At 38.4% G+C, this 15508-nt stretch overlaps 1 protein-coding gene across 4 annotated transcripts in view; it reads right to left on the reverse strand.

Moving 5' to 3' along the window:
- Positions 1-4286: 4286 nt before the first annotated feature.
- TENT4B (terminal nucleotidyltransferase 4B) overlaps positions 4287-15508 on the reverse strand; it is a 74500-nt gene continuing 63278 nt past the window's right edge. Inside the window, exons 7-12 of one of the 4 annotated variants that reach the window (XM_075008738.1) lie at positions 11197-11410; positions 10436-10562; positions 10248-10351; positions 9096-9142; positions 8397-8561; positions 4287-7149 (exon numbers count right to left, since the gene is read on the reverse strand). In XM_075008738.1, the coding sequence (XP_074864839.1) occupies positions 6970-7149; positions 8397-8561; positions 9096-9142; positions 10248-10351; positions 10436-10562; positions 11197-11410 (837 nt within the window). In that variant the 3' untranslated portion in view covers positions 4287-6969. Of the gene's footprint in view, positions 7150-8396; positions 8562-9095; positions 9284-10247; positions 10352-10435; positions 10563-11196; positions 11411-15508 lie in introns of all 4 variants that reach the window. The other 3 variants (XM_075008736.1, XM_075008735.1, XM_075008739.1) reach the window with 3 other exon arrangements.

The raw sequence follows: 15508 nt of genomic DNA on the forward strand, positions 1-15508 counted from the left end.
GGCGCCAGCCAGTGACATACCTCCAGAAACATCCCGTTGGTCATGCAGAAGTTCTGGAGCCAGCGGTCATCATCCCCCTTGGTCATCACAAACTGGTCCCACCACTCAGAGCTCATGGGATAGCTCCACAGGTGGCAGAATTTCTGGGGAAAGTGGCACAGACATTGCCCCGTGGAGGTTCGCAGGACCACAGCTGGGGTTGGCCTGCTGGAAGAGCTGGAGAGCAGCAATGAGCACTGTGGCCAACAGGTAGACCACGGTGTCATGGAATTCCCCATCCGGGAGCTGCTAGGGATTGCCACTGGACGTCTGGTCCCTGCATGGGGTCTGCTGTGCTGTGGACAGCTCAGCAGCCCTCAGCATGTGCACCGTGGAAGTGTTGGGGAGGGGTCCTTTAAGAGAGTTGCTGGCTGAGGCTCCTGGAAGGGCTTGCCAGCCATGCGGTCCCATCTGTGGCCTTTCCTGACTCCTTTTTTGAAAGAGCAGCTGGGGCGGTGTGGACACTCGCTTTCCAAAGACCAGATTGGAAGCTCGATCCACTTTTTGCATGTAGACATGTTCTCTAGAAAGGCAATCTTCCAGAAAAATACCTTCTGGAAGATCTTTCGAAAGATTGCTGTAGTGTGGACGTAGCCCCTGAACCATGACAACACAAAGTAAATCAATACTAGGTTTTGTGTAAACTCTTTCATATCCGGCATTCTATTATCTGGAACTCTCAAATAACTGGCATTTTAACAGCAAGTAAATTTCAGCTGCGTTTTCTGTAAGTACAGTATAGAGACAGTAAATACATATAAAATGTAGGAAATACAGGATAAGTTTACAGTGTATACTGCTCTTGTTAGTAAATAAAGCATTCTGCATTACATTTTTGTTTCTTAATATCTAATGTTGTTTTCTTTTGTGTTATGTATTGCTAGGTGTACCTCTCTATTATCCAGAATACTCGACGACCTGGCAACCTCCCAGTCCCGGGGCTGCCGGACACAAAAGAGTTTACTGTTTTTATTGATAGATTTCACACATTTGAAGATATAGCCATCTATTCCAACAGCAATGCCATTTGAACATGAACTATGCAGGTGGGACAAACCCACTATGAGGAGTAAGATTATGAAGTAATGGCAGCATATATCTGGCTGCCATTTCCACTCGCTGATTTAAAGCAGTAGCTATGTAAATAGAGAAGGGGTTCTGCTGCAAGCATGTTGCTGCTAAGTTCTCCTTGCTCGTTCATTTGTCTTAGCAGCCATTTGGGAGCCTGCCTAACACACATCCAGAGGAGTCTCTCAAAGATGCAACATCCACACCAATACCAAAGAAACAGCATTAAGTTTCTAAACAATCGCACCTCACCCACAAATAAATTACAGTAGCTGGGCTTTGAAATACAGAAGATTTAGACTTGCCCACTCCCTCCTGAGAGAAGGGTCCAGCAGTGGTCTGAGGAAACCCAAGATTAAATGATTCAGAGGGGTAGACATGTTAGTGTCTTTTAGACAAAGAAAAACAAACCCTTGGAGTCCTGTGGCACCTTAGAAGTCGAACGAATATATTTAGGTATAAGCTTTTGTTGGTAAATGGACAGTATGGTTCTGCCACTCAATCTGTCTGAATACAGACTAACCACTGTGAGGCTGGCAGACATGAAGTAAGCTGTCAGAGTGGTGAGTCATGCATTAGTAAGAAAAAATACGACAAACAGAAAAGCAAAAATGGCAGCAGTCTGTATGCAAAAAAAAAAAAAAAAAAAAACACAACAGGAAAGCACAGACTGTGAACCAAACATTTCAGATACTTTTGTGCAGCTAGCACAGAACAGAGCAGAAGGGCAATGCAGAAGTATCAAAGCCTTTGACTCTAGAGTTAGCTATCCACTTTTACGCAGCAGAGTCTAAAGCTGGAGTCAAAACACTTTTTATCTAATGTCATCAATCTGCTTTTTAAATTACTGAGGCTAGAACTAGTATGTAGCTGTTGGAATAAAGTCTGGATACTGTATGTGAAGCAACAAAGGTAATTTATTACAACCAGCTGGCAGAGTGATTCTCAACTTGGTTGAGTTTCAGAATGCACTGACAGGCATCAAGTTGTGATGGGTTATATAGAGATCTGATAGACAGGAAAGGATAGGAGCAGACTGTAAGGAAATCAGCATAATCAATGAACAATCAATGAGCAATCCATGTGAATTAACACACAATCTGGGAGTTACAAAGTTTCTGTGCACAGTTTACAGAACATTTTATCTACAAACAACAAGTCCTTTGAAGAATGCAGCCCCCAACATCGACGTATAAAGTGATATCTCCTCTGTAATACACTGATGTGAAAAGCAGTGATGTCTCGTCCGGCATCCTGATGTAATCTTCATAGGGACATGATCATTCATGTTACCTCTACAGAATCAAAGCAAGTGGGCAATACAGGATCAAAGCAGAAGTTAGTGAAAGAATCGTGTCAGTCACCCTTTAACTATAGTCCAATTACCCTCCCCACAGGGTCCCTTCCTGTGGCTGCCTAGGGAGTTGTACATCAACTGGGATGCCCTCCCCACATGGCTGGCGTTGTGGGGCGCTTACCAGATTCCATTTTGGAACAGTGGTTCTTAGCAGATATCATGGCCTACTTCAAATTTTTATCCTATAGTAGCCATAGCTTGAAATACATTACACTATTTGTATTGCACAAATTGCGTAACTCATTTTAAGGCATCTTATTTTGAACCCGGTGCAGGCTATATTACACTGGGTTTCAAAATACATGATTATTTTGAACTTCCTGCTAACCGTTGTACAACAAGGGTTACCGGGATTGAAACACTGTGCTCGAAATAGAAAGTGTTTGCCAGTGTGGTTTCTATTTCAGGATACAAATAGATGTTTAAAGAAAAGTCTGAGAGTAGGGCAAGTCAGTGCTTCAATTAAAGTTATAAATGCTTTAATATAATGACCATTTATACTATAAAATTATGCTTATATCATCTTTGTGCAATACTTACCACAGCAGAGCCCCAGTCCTGAATAGGGCCTCTGGCTGCTACTGAAATACATGAGTAACATGATGCAGCTGTGGCACCAGTTCCAATTCTAGAATGAACCAGCTTACTCTGACAAAGGAACTGCAGCTCCTGTTGGTGCCAGGGATTTGGTGAGGATAGCATTGGTGAAATCACTGTACAAGGATACTGGAGTGCCCAGTGATGCTTATGGTCCCAGCTGCTGAACTCTAGTATCTGCAAATCCTTGTGAACGACGGTCCATAGCAGGTGGAACTACTCTTGATTTGCCATCAATTCTGGTCCAATATGCCACAGATTACATGCCATGACATATGCCTCAAATGTTGAATGGCTCTTGCTGTTGCTGAACTATAAAGCATAGCTGAGCCAACTGGTTTCACCTGAAGAGATTCATCTCAGCAGGTGGATACAAACAAGGGCCGCAGTCAGCAACTCCGTCTGAGGTCCTACATGTGTAGGCAGAGCTGTAGCGTTGAATGTACTCTACTGTCTTTTCAGCATATTTGCTGGACTTCGATGCAGGGACCCCAACGTTCTGGACTTCGTGTTCTTTGATGCCATCTTCTGGTGCCTCTCCTTTGGTACTGGAAAAGATGGATATCAGGCCTCTGACAAAACCAGAGGAGAGTTCCTAACCAAAGCAAGGATGTTCATTGCCTGTCCTGAACAAGGAGGCCCTGAGGATGGCAGAGTTGCCTTCATCAGAACGTGTGTTAACCTGACGTCACTATCTATTTTAGTTCTGGGCTTAAAGTTCTAGCAGATTTAGCACCTGGCCCAGATCTGAGCTTCTGCTCGGTACCTGAAGTGTGTCATTAACCAGCACTGGCTTCTTGCCTCCACCTCAAGGCTTGGAGCCTGGAGTTTGAGCACCAGCACCAGAACTATATACTCTTCTGTTCCCAATAAGTATCACATGAAAGGAAATTTAATAGTAAAAATATCCTCATACTCAAGTATCAACTAATAAACAAGAACCAACTATATACAAAGTAAAACTTGCAAGAGCAAGGTAGAATAATCCTGTAACTGCCCAGAACAGTAAATGGGAAATGAAAGGGGTGGGCTCTGCCCTTTATACCTCCTCTCAGAAGCAGGGGGCAGCAGAGTTCACATGTGCCACAATATCAGGTGCTGCAGAGGGAAAAAAAAGTCTCCAATGCTACTGCACTGGGCATGCACACTCCTAGAGTAGAATGGGCCATATATAATCACTCGAAGAGTGAATACATCAGGAATAAATGAATGAGGAAAAAAGTCATAATAGGAACAGGAGTTTTTAAATATCCTGTTCTATCTACAATATACCGAAGGGGGAAAAATGTGTGTATGTCAAGAATGCTGATAAACTGGAGTATTTACATTAAACATTTATTTTTTTTTTTCATATAGTCACAAAATCTTCACAAAAGTACTGAAACTCAAAAAGGAACTAGACTTGAATCAAATACAGAGATGAAATATACAAGACAAATGAGCAGGCAAACTAAAAGGTCTTGAAAGTATTTTACTTCAGATTGAAAAATGAACAGTTCAACTGTTCTGTTTAAATAAAGGTTTGCAAGATATACAGTATTTTATTAATACAATGCTGGTCATTTGAGGCCATGTAAAATACACCTCAATTTTTCCTTCATGCTTCTTTTCTCTTTTAGAAAGATACTGTTTACCAAAAAGAAACTTGCAGTCCAGGAAAAGCTATTTTCCATTAAATTTATGAAAACCATAAATTGAGGCAAACCTAAGATTCCCAACGGAATCAAGATTATCTTCCCGCTACCACCACCTTAAAATTATCACATGCTTATTGGAACATCAATATCTGCACCCTAGGAGTTCATCTGCTTTCAACAATGAGGGTGATTCTTTTTTAAAAACACTTCAGTGTGGGAAATGCGATACAGATCTTTGCAAGTATTAAGTGTTTGGAACAGTTTGCTAATAGCAGCTAACAATACTGGATTAATATAATTTATAAATAATTGTTCCCTAAGCGGTGAACATAAATCTACACATTCACAATAATCTAAAACAAAATAAATACTGTGATTATGCATAATGTGGTACGTGTACTAGTTTCTAGGAACAAAAGCGTAGTATCTTGTTAATAAAATTATCAGATCAGACTAAAAATGTGAATCTCAAGTTTAAAACATTGTCAAATTAACATCACCTTTTAAGCTTTTAATGTTTGTATGAGTATGAATGTCCATCTTTTTAGAATATATCTTTTTCTTTTTGAAGTAAAACACCAATACGTTTTTGAAAATGTGTATTTCAGTGATGACACCAGATTGGGTCTTGTTTTGGCATTATTTTATTAAAAAGTCATTGCACTGATCAGTGCCCACTGAAGGTCAGGTTGGTCTGCAAGGTTTGTATGTGTAGATAAAAAAAAAAGTTCTAAAAGCTAACAGTACTTTATAAAAACATCATCCCCAGGACAGCTGCATTAAATGCATGCAGGTATATTAAACACAAACTCCTTCCTCTTTAAAGAAAAAATGTTGAAGTAAATGCCACTTAACATTCTATCATTAAAGTGCCCCCAATTTCTTTTTCAAATTGTACATGTGAATGTAATCATACATTTAATTTGCTTTCATGACATTAATGAATTGTAACCAAAATTCAAAAGTGTAACTGAACCAGACAATGTTAACTTTTGATTAAAGGTAACAAGTAGTAGTATTAAGAGGCTATGAAAGGTTTGGGTCTTTAAGGCAATACAAAATATATTTCCATTATTTGAAGACTAATTTTTATTAGTGTCAATATAAAAATGCATAAAAGGGGAATGAGAAAAAATATTTTAATAAGAAAATTTACTTATAGCTTTAACAGTTATTCCTATCCATGTAAGTTTAGCAAAAATATATAAAAAAAAGACAAAAAACAGACTTTGAGGGAAAAAAGGCACAAATAAAAGATGTGGGATTGAAGCAGCCTAGGAATGCAAACATTTGTAACAAATGGAGTTGGCTTTTACTGCAACTAAAAAGACAAAAATCCCAAATGATTTTTTTCTCCTCTTTAAAAATGGGAGACTGCTGGTGGCAGTGGTAGGGGAATGGAGGAAGAAGGGAGCAAACAAACAAACCAGGAAAAAAATTACCTACAACGATGGAACTCTAGAAAACAAGGTGAAGATTATTTGTCAGAAATGACCAAAAGTTCAGTGTTTACTCCAAGGTACGTGTTCACTTTATCAAAAATGAGACTTCATTTGCCACCATAAACCTTTTTTCTTTCTAGAGGAGCAACTTCTGAAGATCATAAATGTTCTAGTAAATCATTACCATGTGAACAAAAAGCAATTCTGAGCAATATAGCTAGCAGTATCTTTATATGGATGTTAAGATGACAATTCGGATTATTTTCCAAACCAATCCTGAGAAATTCTGTTTACAATTTAAACAGTAATGTTATGTAAAAAGTATTAAATCCACTATTACAAATGTCAATTTTCCTATATGGTCATCTATATATACACACAATAAAATGGTATATGCAAAAATAATAAAAAAACATGCACAAATTACGTTTTCATCTTTAAAGGCTGGATTTCCCTCAAAATACAATTTTTCACCTTTTTTATTTTTTGTTTGTTTTTGTTTTGTTTTGTTTGTAATCTGCCAAACACACTGAATACTACCTCTACAGTTCAGCATGAGCTGATGGGAGATATATTTATTTTACATTCAAGATTTTATATGCTAAATGACCCTGTTGTAGCATATGACTTATCAAATGATCAGCCTTTTTTTTCCTCTTTTTGCAGTGATCAATCTTCATGATCTGTTCCGTGGCGAGCTGGGAAAAAATGCAGTTGCTAATCAATGTCTGAACAGTCTGAAGCTCCACAAGAGATCCAAGGAGTCACTATCAAACTATTCTGTAGCATGAGATCATTGCACACAGAAGAACAGTCATAAAATAGGCAACTATCTACAAAGGTCGGAAAGGGCCATGTCCCTCTTGTGTTTCCTCTTTTTGCCATGGTAATACTGATGTGATTTGCTGCCTTGATGCTGTTTGTTTGTCACTGAGGTACCGTGGTTTGAGTTTGTTGGACCCTGGAAGCCTTTGCTGGAGGAAGAGCGAAATAACCTTGCCGGTCCATGCTGTAAAAAAAAGGACAAGGTAAATTAACAGCAGAGTAAATAGAATAAGGCTGTTACAACACTTGTATTGGTGGTTTAAATCAATAAAAACACTACAGCTTCAAGAGGCAGGGCACTTGAAAAGAACCTAACGTGAAGGGAAGGATCATGTCTGTGCTTAGACTGCAGCACAAGAAGCTCTCTTTCACTTCAACATTCTCAGAAGAAGGGCAAAACAACATGCTGGACTCCAGCCATTAAATAACACAATAAAATGATAGAGGCAGGGTTGCAGGACTTAGTTCAACGTACAAACTAAAGTATTAACCCCCATGTTTTAAAATGGAAAAGACTGGTGTTACTTGTGTGCTCCACATGCAAGCCAGAATTGTAACAGCTGCACCATATCTTACTAAGACCAATTCAGAGTCAAGAAAGGACAAATGAGGATCCCCCAATGGTATTTCCTGCACAAAGACAGGGCAACATCTACCCACATCACAATGCATGGAAAGTGCTTTATGGTGCACCCTTTCAAATACATCCTAGAGCCTAGTTTCAAAAGCATCTAATCACTACTCGATGGAAATGTTTAACAGAAGTAAAGTTTTTTTTTTTTTTTTTTTTTTTTTTTTTTTACACACAAAGAAATAGAAAAATAATTCTGAAACTCCTCCACTATTCAGGAATAAAGTTCCAGACTATTTTAGCTGTTTTAAACAGCGCTCCTATAAAAAATGAAACATCAGAAACTGAAGTTGTGCCAATCAAAAATTGCTTTGAAATAATGATTTTTCCAGAAAACTGTACTGTCATAGGGACTAACTGCCCTTTTGGAGTTTCAGTTGGTCAGATTATTTTTGATTATATTTTGGGAGGGAGAGGTAGATGAAAGGAGTTTGATCTTCATGCTAAATTAGTGAAATATGCTTTTCTCTCATAAAAATTGAAGTTTTTAATTTGGTAGGCAGAATTTAAATTTGATTATAAATCCTTCTAGTATAGCTAAAAGCATGTGACAGTTAACACGTCAGGCTCATTTTCTCTGGGGTAATAATACAAAACTACTTGTGCAATACCTTTACAGGGAAAGCAGCCTCTTATTCCATTTTGGTTTAAAAGCAGAAATGAAAGTAAGCAGAAGGAAAAAAAGACTCCACATTTTCAACACAAGCTGTCGTTTCCAAAAGGCCTTTAATAGTATCTGTTCTCCTCAAAGTATAAAGTAATTAAAACATTTAAGACTTCTTTTTAAATATTTTACAAACCTGAGATTTATTTGTGCTGTTGGATGTATTAGCTGTTTGGTTGTTTTGCCTTTTCCCAGTGGGCTGGGTAGATTCCAGTGCTATTTCTTGTGATCCCACCCTGTTTGTAGTAGATTGATGGCAATTCAACTGTTTAGATGTTTTGCACGGTGTTCCATCAGAATCCTTTATGGAAATATAAGTATTAGTAAATTTATATTTTTAAAAAGTAAACAAAATTAAAGAGATAAACATGCTGATCCTGCTAAATATTAAACCTCTTAATCCAGGATTCAAAGAACAACCAAGTGAGTGCTGGTTTGCACATACATTGACGTGTATGTACTCATTCCACGAGATCTTTAAGTAAGTATATAATAAACCAGATAAAAAGAAATCAAACTGGAGAGTCTATTCAAACAACTGTTTACCAGGTATTTTTAAAATTTTTCCTACATTGTATTTATTGCTACCTATCTCTTTGAAGCACAGGTATTTTACAGAGGAAAAGGTGGCAAAGAAAGTGATTGTACTCATATAAGTGCTTTTCATACAGATGCAGAAGTACGTTATGTCAGTTGTGTGCTCTCTGGCAAAAAAACAGTTTATTAGAACAAATAGGAATTATATGAAGGGCTTCCCCTTATGCAAATCTGAGATATGGAGGAAATGATTGGCTCTACATACAATCACATTCAACCAAAACCTTTTAATACTTACCACATCACTAGAACTGGATAATGTAGAAGATGAGGAAGACAATGGACCTGATGAAGAATTTGAAGAATGTTTACTGAGTGCTTCTGATGTTTTACTTCTAGATTTTCCCAGTGCTTCATTTGCTTCAGAGAGATTATTGTTACACTTATCTAGTTGCTGAGTATCTACTATCAAAGTTACTCCATTAGCTGGAAAAAGAGAGTCAATGGGAGAAAGCGTATTAATTTCTAGTAAGTGCTGCATTTTGTAAATGCAATACAATACTTCTTCAGCATAATCTCACTGAAGTCAATGAACTGCACATGAGTAAAAGCTTCAGGACTGGTCCCATACTCAAAAAACCCCACTAGTGTATGTGATGAAAAATACCAAAGCCAATGCACAGCTTAACTACATGGAAGTTTAAAAAGTGAAAAACCATTCTTGTGGTCTACCAATTACCTTTCCTTGCCTAGGATAGGGTTATTCAGAGAAAGATTTTCAAGAGTACTCAGCTATCTACACATCTAAATGAAATGCACTGATTTATAAAGTGCCCAGGGCCTAACAGCTCCCAAATTTTCCCTCAAAGGAAACCACTAGGCACTCAATAGGGATGTAAAATCCCATGTAATTAGTTAAGCAGATAAATGCTAAGTTTAACTGGTTAACCAATTAAAAAGCTGGGGGATGCCTGGAGGGGGGAGGAAGGGTGCTGCTCCAGCCTAGCTATGCCATGGATGGGGGCTGCTCCGGCCGGGCTGGAACATCCCTGCCCATGGCATTCCCCGGAGCACCCCCACACTGGAGCGGCATGCAAGAGGCTGCTCCAGCCCCCACCAGTTAACCGTAACCAATAAGCCTCATCCATTTAGGGAGAGGCTTACTGCTTAACATTCCCAGTGCTCATCTGTTTCTTTATTTGGGTTCCTAATGGGAAATATAAGGTGCAGCTCTCTTCTGAAAATCTGGCCCAGGGTGTTTTTGTGAAAAGTGGTAAAATAAGGAGCAAGAGCAAAGGAAAAGCCAGTCACAGTAAAATCAGGTAGACTATCTTAAGGCAATTCTCACTGTTGTATAAAACTGATTTTTTCCTATTTCTTCCATACAGTTAGACCTATGCCCTTTACTTGATCTGGGTCAAAAGCAGCACACAGAGTAGCCAAATCTTACCATTGCACGAAGACTCAGTCCTACTCTGCATTCCCCAATGCTTCGATATCCACTCTCTGTAGGAGGCCACTTCTTGCGTTACTCTAATTATTCTACCTAATATACTGTGAAAGAAAAAAACCCTCTATTAGTTTTAATACACAGGAATATACATAACTAATGATTTGACTTGACATTTAAACTTTTACCTTTCAGTTTCATTGTTGGGATAATATTTAGCAATGGGTGATACAGCATGGCTCAAAACAACATATGCATAATCAAATGCTTGTTTCACTTGCATGGCACCATATGAACTCCTCCCAACATCATTACCTTAAAAATAAATACACAGATAATCCATTAATTCTATGCAGTGTTCACTGACATTGAAACACTGGAGTAAGAGCTCATAGGAAAGTGAGCTTTTAGAAAAAAAAGATTTGCTTTATTTGAAATCTTTCTTCATGGGGGATAAAATTTAAAAAATTAACGAATTAAGAAACACAGAGGAATCTAAAAGCCCAGAGATAACTGGACTCTATGATACGTGTAGATGTCAAATCTGGAAATTCCACAAGCACAGTATGAAATAGGTGCACTTTATAAACCATAAATACAACATTTATTCTTAATGGCATCTTCTCCATGAGGTTTCAGATACATAATAAGTCCTTGTAATAGCAACAATCAACTTACACAAAAAACTTAATCCTATTAACGGAGATAAAAAATATAAGGGCTGTTACAACACACAGTGAAATCACTAGGTATACTGGCGAGTTAGAGATGACAGGCTAACCCATATTTCTGGAATGCTTTATAAATAAAATGAGTACTTCTTCCTGGAATTCACAAACACTGTCTTCAAAACCTGATGATTTTACTTTCCTGGTTGATTCCTCTGAGTTAAAATTTTAACCACAGTCAGTGTGCCATGTTGTACTTTTTGCAGATTAAGCTATGATACCTGGTTGTAGCGGATCTTCAATATATAGCATTGATGGTCTATAGCCATCCAGCATACTCTTTTGCACTTCATCTTTAGCCACATATGAACCACCATCCTTTATTCGGATTCCAGTCTTCAGGTAATTGAAGTGACGTCCATATAATTCAAAAAACTCTATTAAAAGGACACCATAGTTGGCACTGGGAACGCAGGCATCTTCCCTGGGATGTAGCTATTAAACAAGGGGAAAAAAAACTCGTTTTCTCTTGTCTTAAAGATTCCAGATTTCAAATATTTTTCTTTTTCTTTTTATGGACTAGAAATAACACATCTATGTACAATTATCTGTCTCAATTTAAACTGTTTGATGTATCTCATAGTTGATCAAAGTATTTTACAACACCCCTGCGAGGCAAGCATGTACTCCCCAGTTACAAATGCCAAAGCTAAGTGCATTTCCAAGCCAACCACCAGAGTTCCATCAGAGCATGGATTACAACTCCAGAGTTAATTTCCAGACCTGTGTATGGAACACAAGCATAATTTAGCCTGGCCCACTGTCTAAACATGAGGCACATGCTACTGTATATTGAATCTGAAGTACAAATAACTGGCTGAAGCTACCTTTTTCAATATGTAAAAAAAAAAACTTACATGGATATTAATCACTGATCACAAATATGTCATTAGTCACCAAAAAGAGGGTTGATTGTGACTAAATGTTCTTAAAAGGCATATGCTTGCTCAGTTCATTTACTTAATACCCAGAATATTCTTTTAGTTGACTGTTATTTCAGAGTTGCTGTGGGGTTCCAATTCTGGGAGCAGACTAAAAAGCCTGATCAACAAACTATTCTACTACTATGAATATATGAAAATATTTACTATTAAAGCATATAATTTGTTCAATGTCAAAACACATATGTAGGGCCTTCCAAAACCATGGTACATTTTGGTCAATATCATGGTTATAGGATTTAAAAATTGTAAATTTCATGATTTCAAGTATTTAAATCTGAAACTACATGGTGTTGTAATTACAAGGGTCCTGACCCAAAAAAAAAGTTGTGGGAGTGAGCCCAAGCTTACTGAATGTATGTGTGTGTTATAGAACTGCTATATCCTTACCTCTGTGCTGATTCTGGTGACAGTGCTGCCTTCAGAACTAGGCAGCTGGAGAGTGGTGGCTTCAGGCCAGGAGCCCTGCTCTGAAGGCAGAGTCACTACAAGCAGCACATGTGTAAGGATGGTATGGTACTGCCACCCATATTTCTGTGCTGCGGCTGATGGCGTGCTGTCTTCACAGCTAGGCATGTGGTCCAAAACCACAGCTCTCCCAGCTGCTCAGCTCCAAAGTCAGTGCAGTTAAAAAGATTGGCAGCCACCCTATAATAACACTGTGATTCCCCTGCAACCCTCTTTGACTCAGGACCCCCAATCTGATAAATGCTCATCTCCCTGCACCTTGCGCCCTGCCCCCCCAAGTCAGATTTTATGGTGCATGACACATTTTTGCGGCTGTGAATTTGGTAGGGAACTACATACATAGAAAAATCACAATGTGATTGATTCACTGTTCTGCAATACTTCTTATCAGCACCATAATACTTCTATAAGAAGATATTTCTGCTTTATGTGATTAGTGCAAAATATATTACAATTAGTTGAAGCCTCTAAAAATTATGTATCATAGGTGGTCCCACGTAAGTTTGTTTAGGAATAACTAAAAAAAGACAAAGGAAACAAAACCATGCGTCACATACTCATTATGAAATGAACAAGTAATATAAAAATACTTGTATCTTAAGTTTGACCTGACTATGTACCCTGTTCTAATAAAATGACAAAAAACTTATGGAGTTACGTCTACTTTACCAGGAATGATATGTGTGATACTGATACACTAGAGTGCTTCAATCTGTAGGTGTGAAATAAGAACAGTAAAAAGTACTGAAGATATTATGCTTTAATTACATATGATTAGAAGTACATGGGCTGTAGGAAATTGAAGCTATACCATTATCACTGTAGTGTATGAACATATCCCTGCCACTACTGAAAAAATGGGAGAAATGAATAGGAAATTAAATAGTGACAGGAGAGAGGATTTTTTAAAAATAAAAAGGTATACAGAAGCAACTTGAAAGTAATACTACATATAGTCCCCGACTTATGAATGGGTTACATTCCAAACACCTGGTTGTAAGTCTATTTGGTCATAAGTTGTAAATACGCTTATACAGGTAGCTATCAACTGCCCACTACCAGTAATGCTTATAATATGAATTCACTGGCACTCCAAACATAACAAAGCACCTACAAAACAACAATCAACAATGGGGAAAAAAAAAAGGAACACTGAGGGCAGAGACACACAAAAAACCCACAACTGCCGTGACAGCAAACTGATGCTGATGAACATGAACATGCAATTCAAAACACTGAGGCTGTGGCCACACTTGGCCAAACCTTTGAAATGGGGGAAATAAGGGGATTTCGAAATGTGCAGGGTCCTTTTGAAAAGGACCCCCGTATAGCTGTGCTGAGCCACACGCGTTCGAAGAGGCATTTACAAAGCGCCATGGCCAAAAGTGTGTGAATGCTAATGAGGCGCTGAATTTTCAGTTCAGCACCTCATTAGTATTCTTTGATTTGGCCATTAGCATGGCCATTTTGAAAGTTTGGCCAAGTGTGGTCACAGCCATTGTGATGTAAATAATGTTAATAGTGTACATGAATTTTACCTTTATCCCTGGTATTGCCATACACACTTGAATTGATAATTAGGAAGGTGAATGAACTGAATTAATTGGATGAGGAATTGGAGGAGGTAAGTGACAATACTACAGGAACATCATCATCAACAGCAGATTCATCTATTTCAGCAGTGCCTTTGCTTGTAGAAGGCATTGGTTCAGTGGGGGAGGCAGCAGTGCTGGGGGCTTTCTTCAAAAAAATATCAGTTTTGGACTGGACAGTTTGTTTTTTCTTCTCATTAGAAATTTCTTAATAGCAAGCCAGGGCATCCTGAATTAAATGATCCACTTTTGAGAATCTTGCAACATTAGGGTCCATTTTTTCAAACATGTGCTTTCCTTCATTTATTTTGCTGAAGGCTGCAGCCATTTCTTTCATCACAAGTTTTATGGGGGGGCTTCTTCTTCTTCTTGGGCTTTTTGTCTCTGTGCTACCCTCTCTGCCTCCAGCTCCATTAAATCTTCATTGCTCAGCTCCTCCCCAACAGCTTCAACCAGTTGGTGTATGTCTTCATTATCCACTTCCAGATCCACTTCTGTTGCCAGCACTACAATTTTATTGGAAATTTCTTCTACTGCCTTTTCTTTTTCAAAGCCTTTGAAACTGTTGACATATCTTTTTAGGATTTTCTTCCATATGCCATTCATGCACTGTTGAGTGACTTCCTCCCACCCAGTAGCAATGTTCCTTATGCCATGCAGAATGTTGTAGTCCTTCCAAAATTCACATAATGTTTTGGCATTTTCACATTCTGTGGCAGCTATTTTCTTTGCAAACGTGTTGCGAAGATAATACGCTTTGAAAGCAGCTATGGCCCCTGGTCCATGGGTTGGAGAATTGATGTGGTGTTGGGAGGCAGAAACACCACTTTAACATTGGGATGCGAGTCATTTAGGTGTTATGGGTGACCCTGGAGCATTATCCAAAATCAGTAAAATTTTGAAAGGAATCCCTTCCTCCAGAAAATATGCCTTGCCTTCAGGGATGAAACAGTTCATGAACCAATCTTCAAAAAGTTCAAGCGTCATCTATGCTTTCTTATTAGCATGATAATGGACTGGTAAAGTAGCCTTGCTGATATTCTTGAAGGCTCTAGGGTTTTCAGAGTGAAAAATCAAGAAGGGTTTCAGTTTATACCCCAAAATATTCCCTCCTAACAAGACTGTTAGATGGTCTTTGAAAGCCTTAAAACCAGGCATAGTTTTTGCCTCCTTATGTATGTAAGTGCGGCTGGGCATTTTCTTACAAAAGAGACCTGCCTCATCAACATTAAAGATCTGTTCTGGCAAATAATTTTCCTCTTTTATCAGTTTATCCAATTCTTCTATGAAAGCTTCTGCTGCTTTTGAATCCGCACTGGCTGCTTCCCCACTTACTTTCACATTGTGAAAATCTGCACAATTCTTGAAATGGTTGAATCAACCATGATTAGCACTGAAAGTTTGGTCATAACCATACCGCTCTTTTTTCTTTTAGTCTTCAAAAAGACTACAAGCCTTAGCCTGTATCTTGATGCTTAACTTCATGCATTTTTGAATTTGGTCTTCCATCCAAAGCACTACGAGTTTTTGCA

Source organism: Carettochelys insculpta, chromosome 14, assembly GCF_033958435.1.
Source record: "Carettochelys insculpta isolate YL-2023 chromosome 14, ASM3395843v1, whole genome shotgun sequence".
NCBI lineage: Eukaryota > Metazoa > Chordata > Testudines > Carettochelyidae > Carettochelys > Carettochelys insculpta.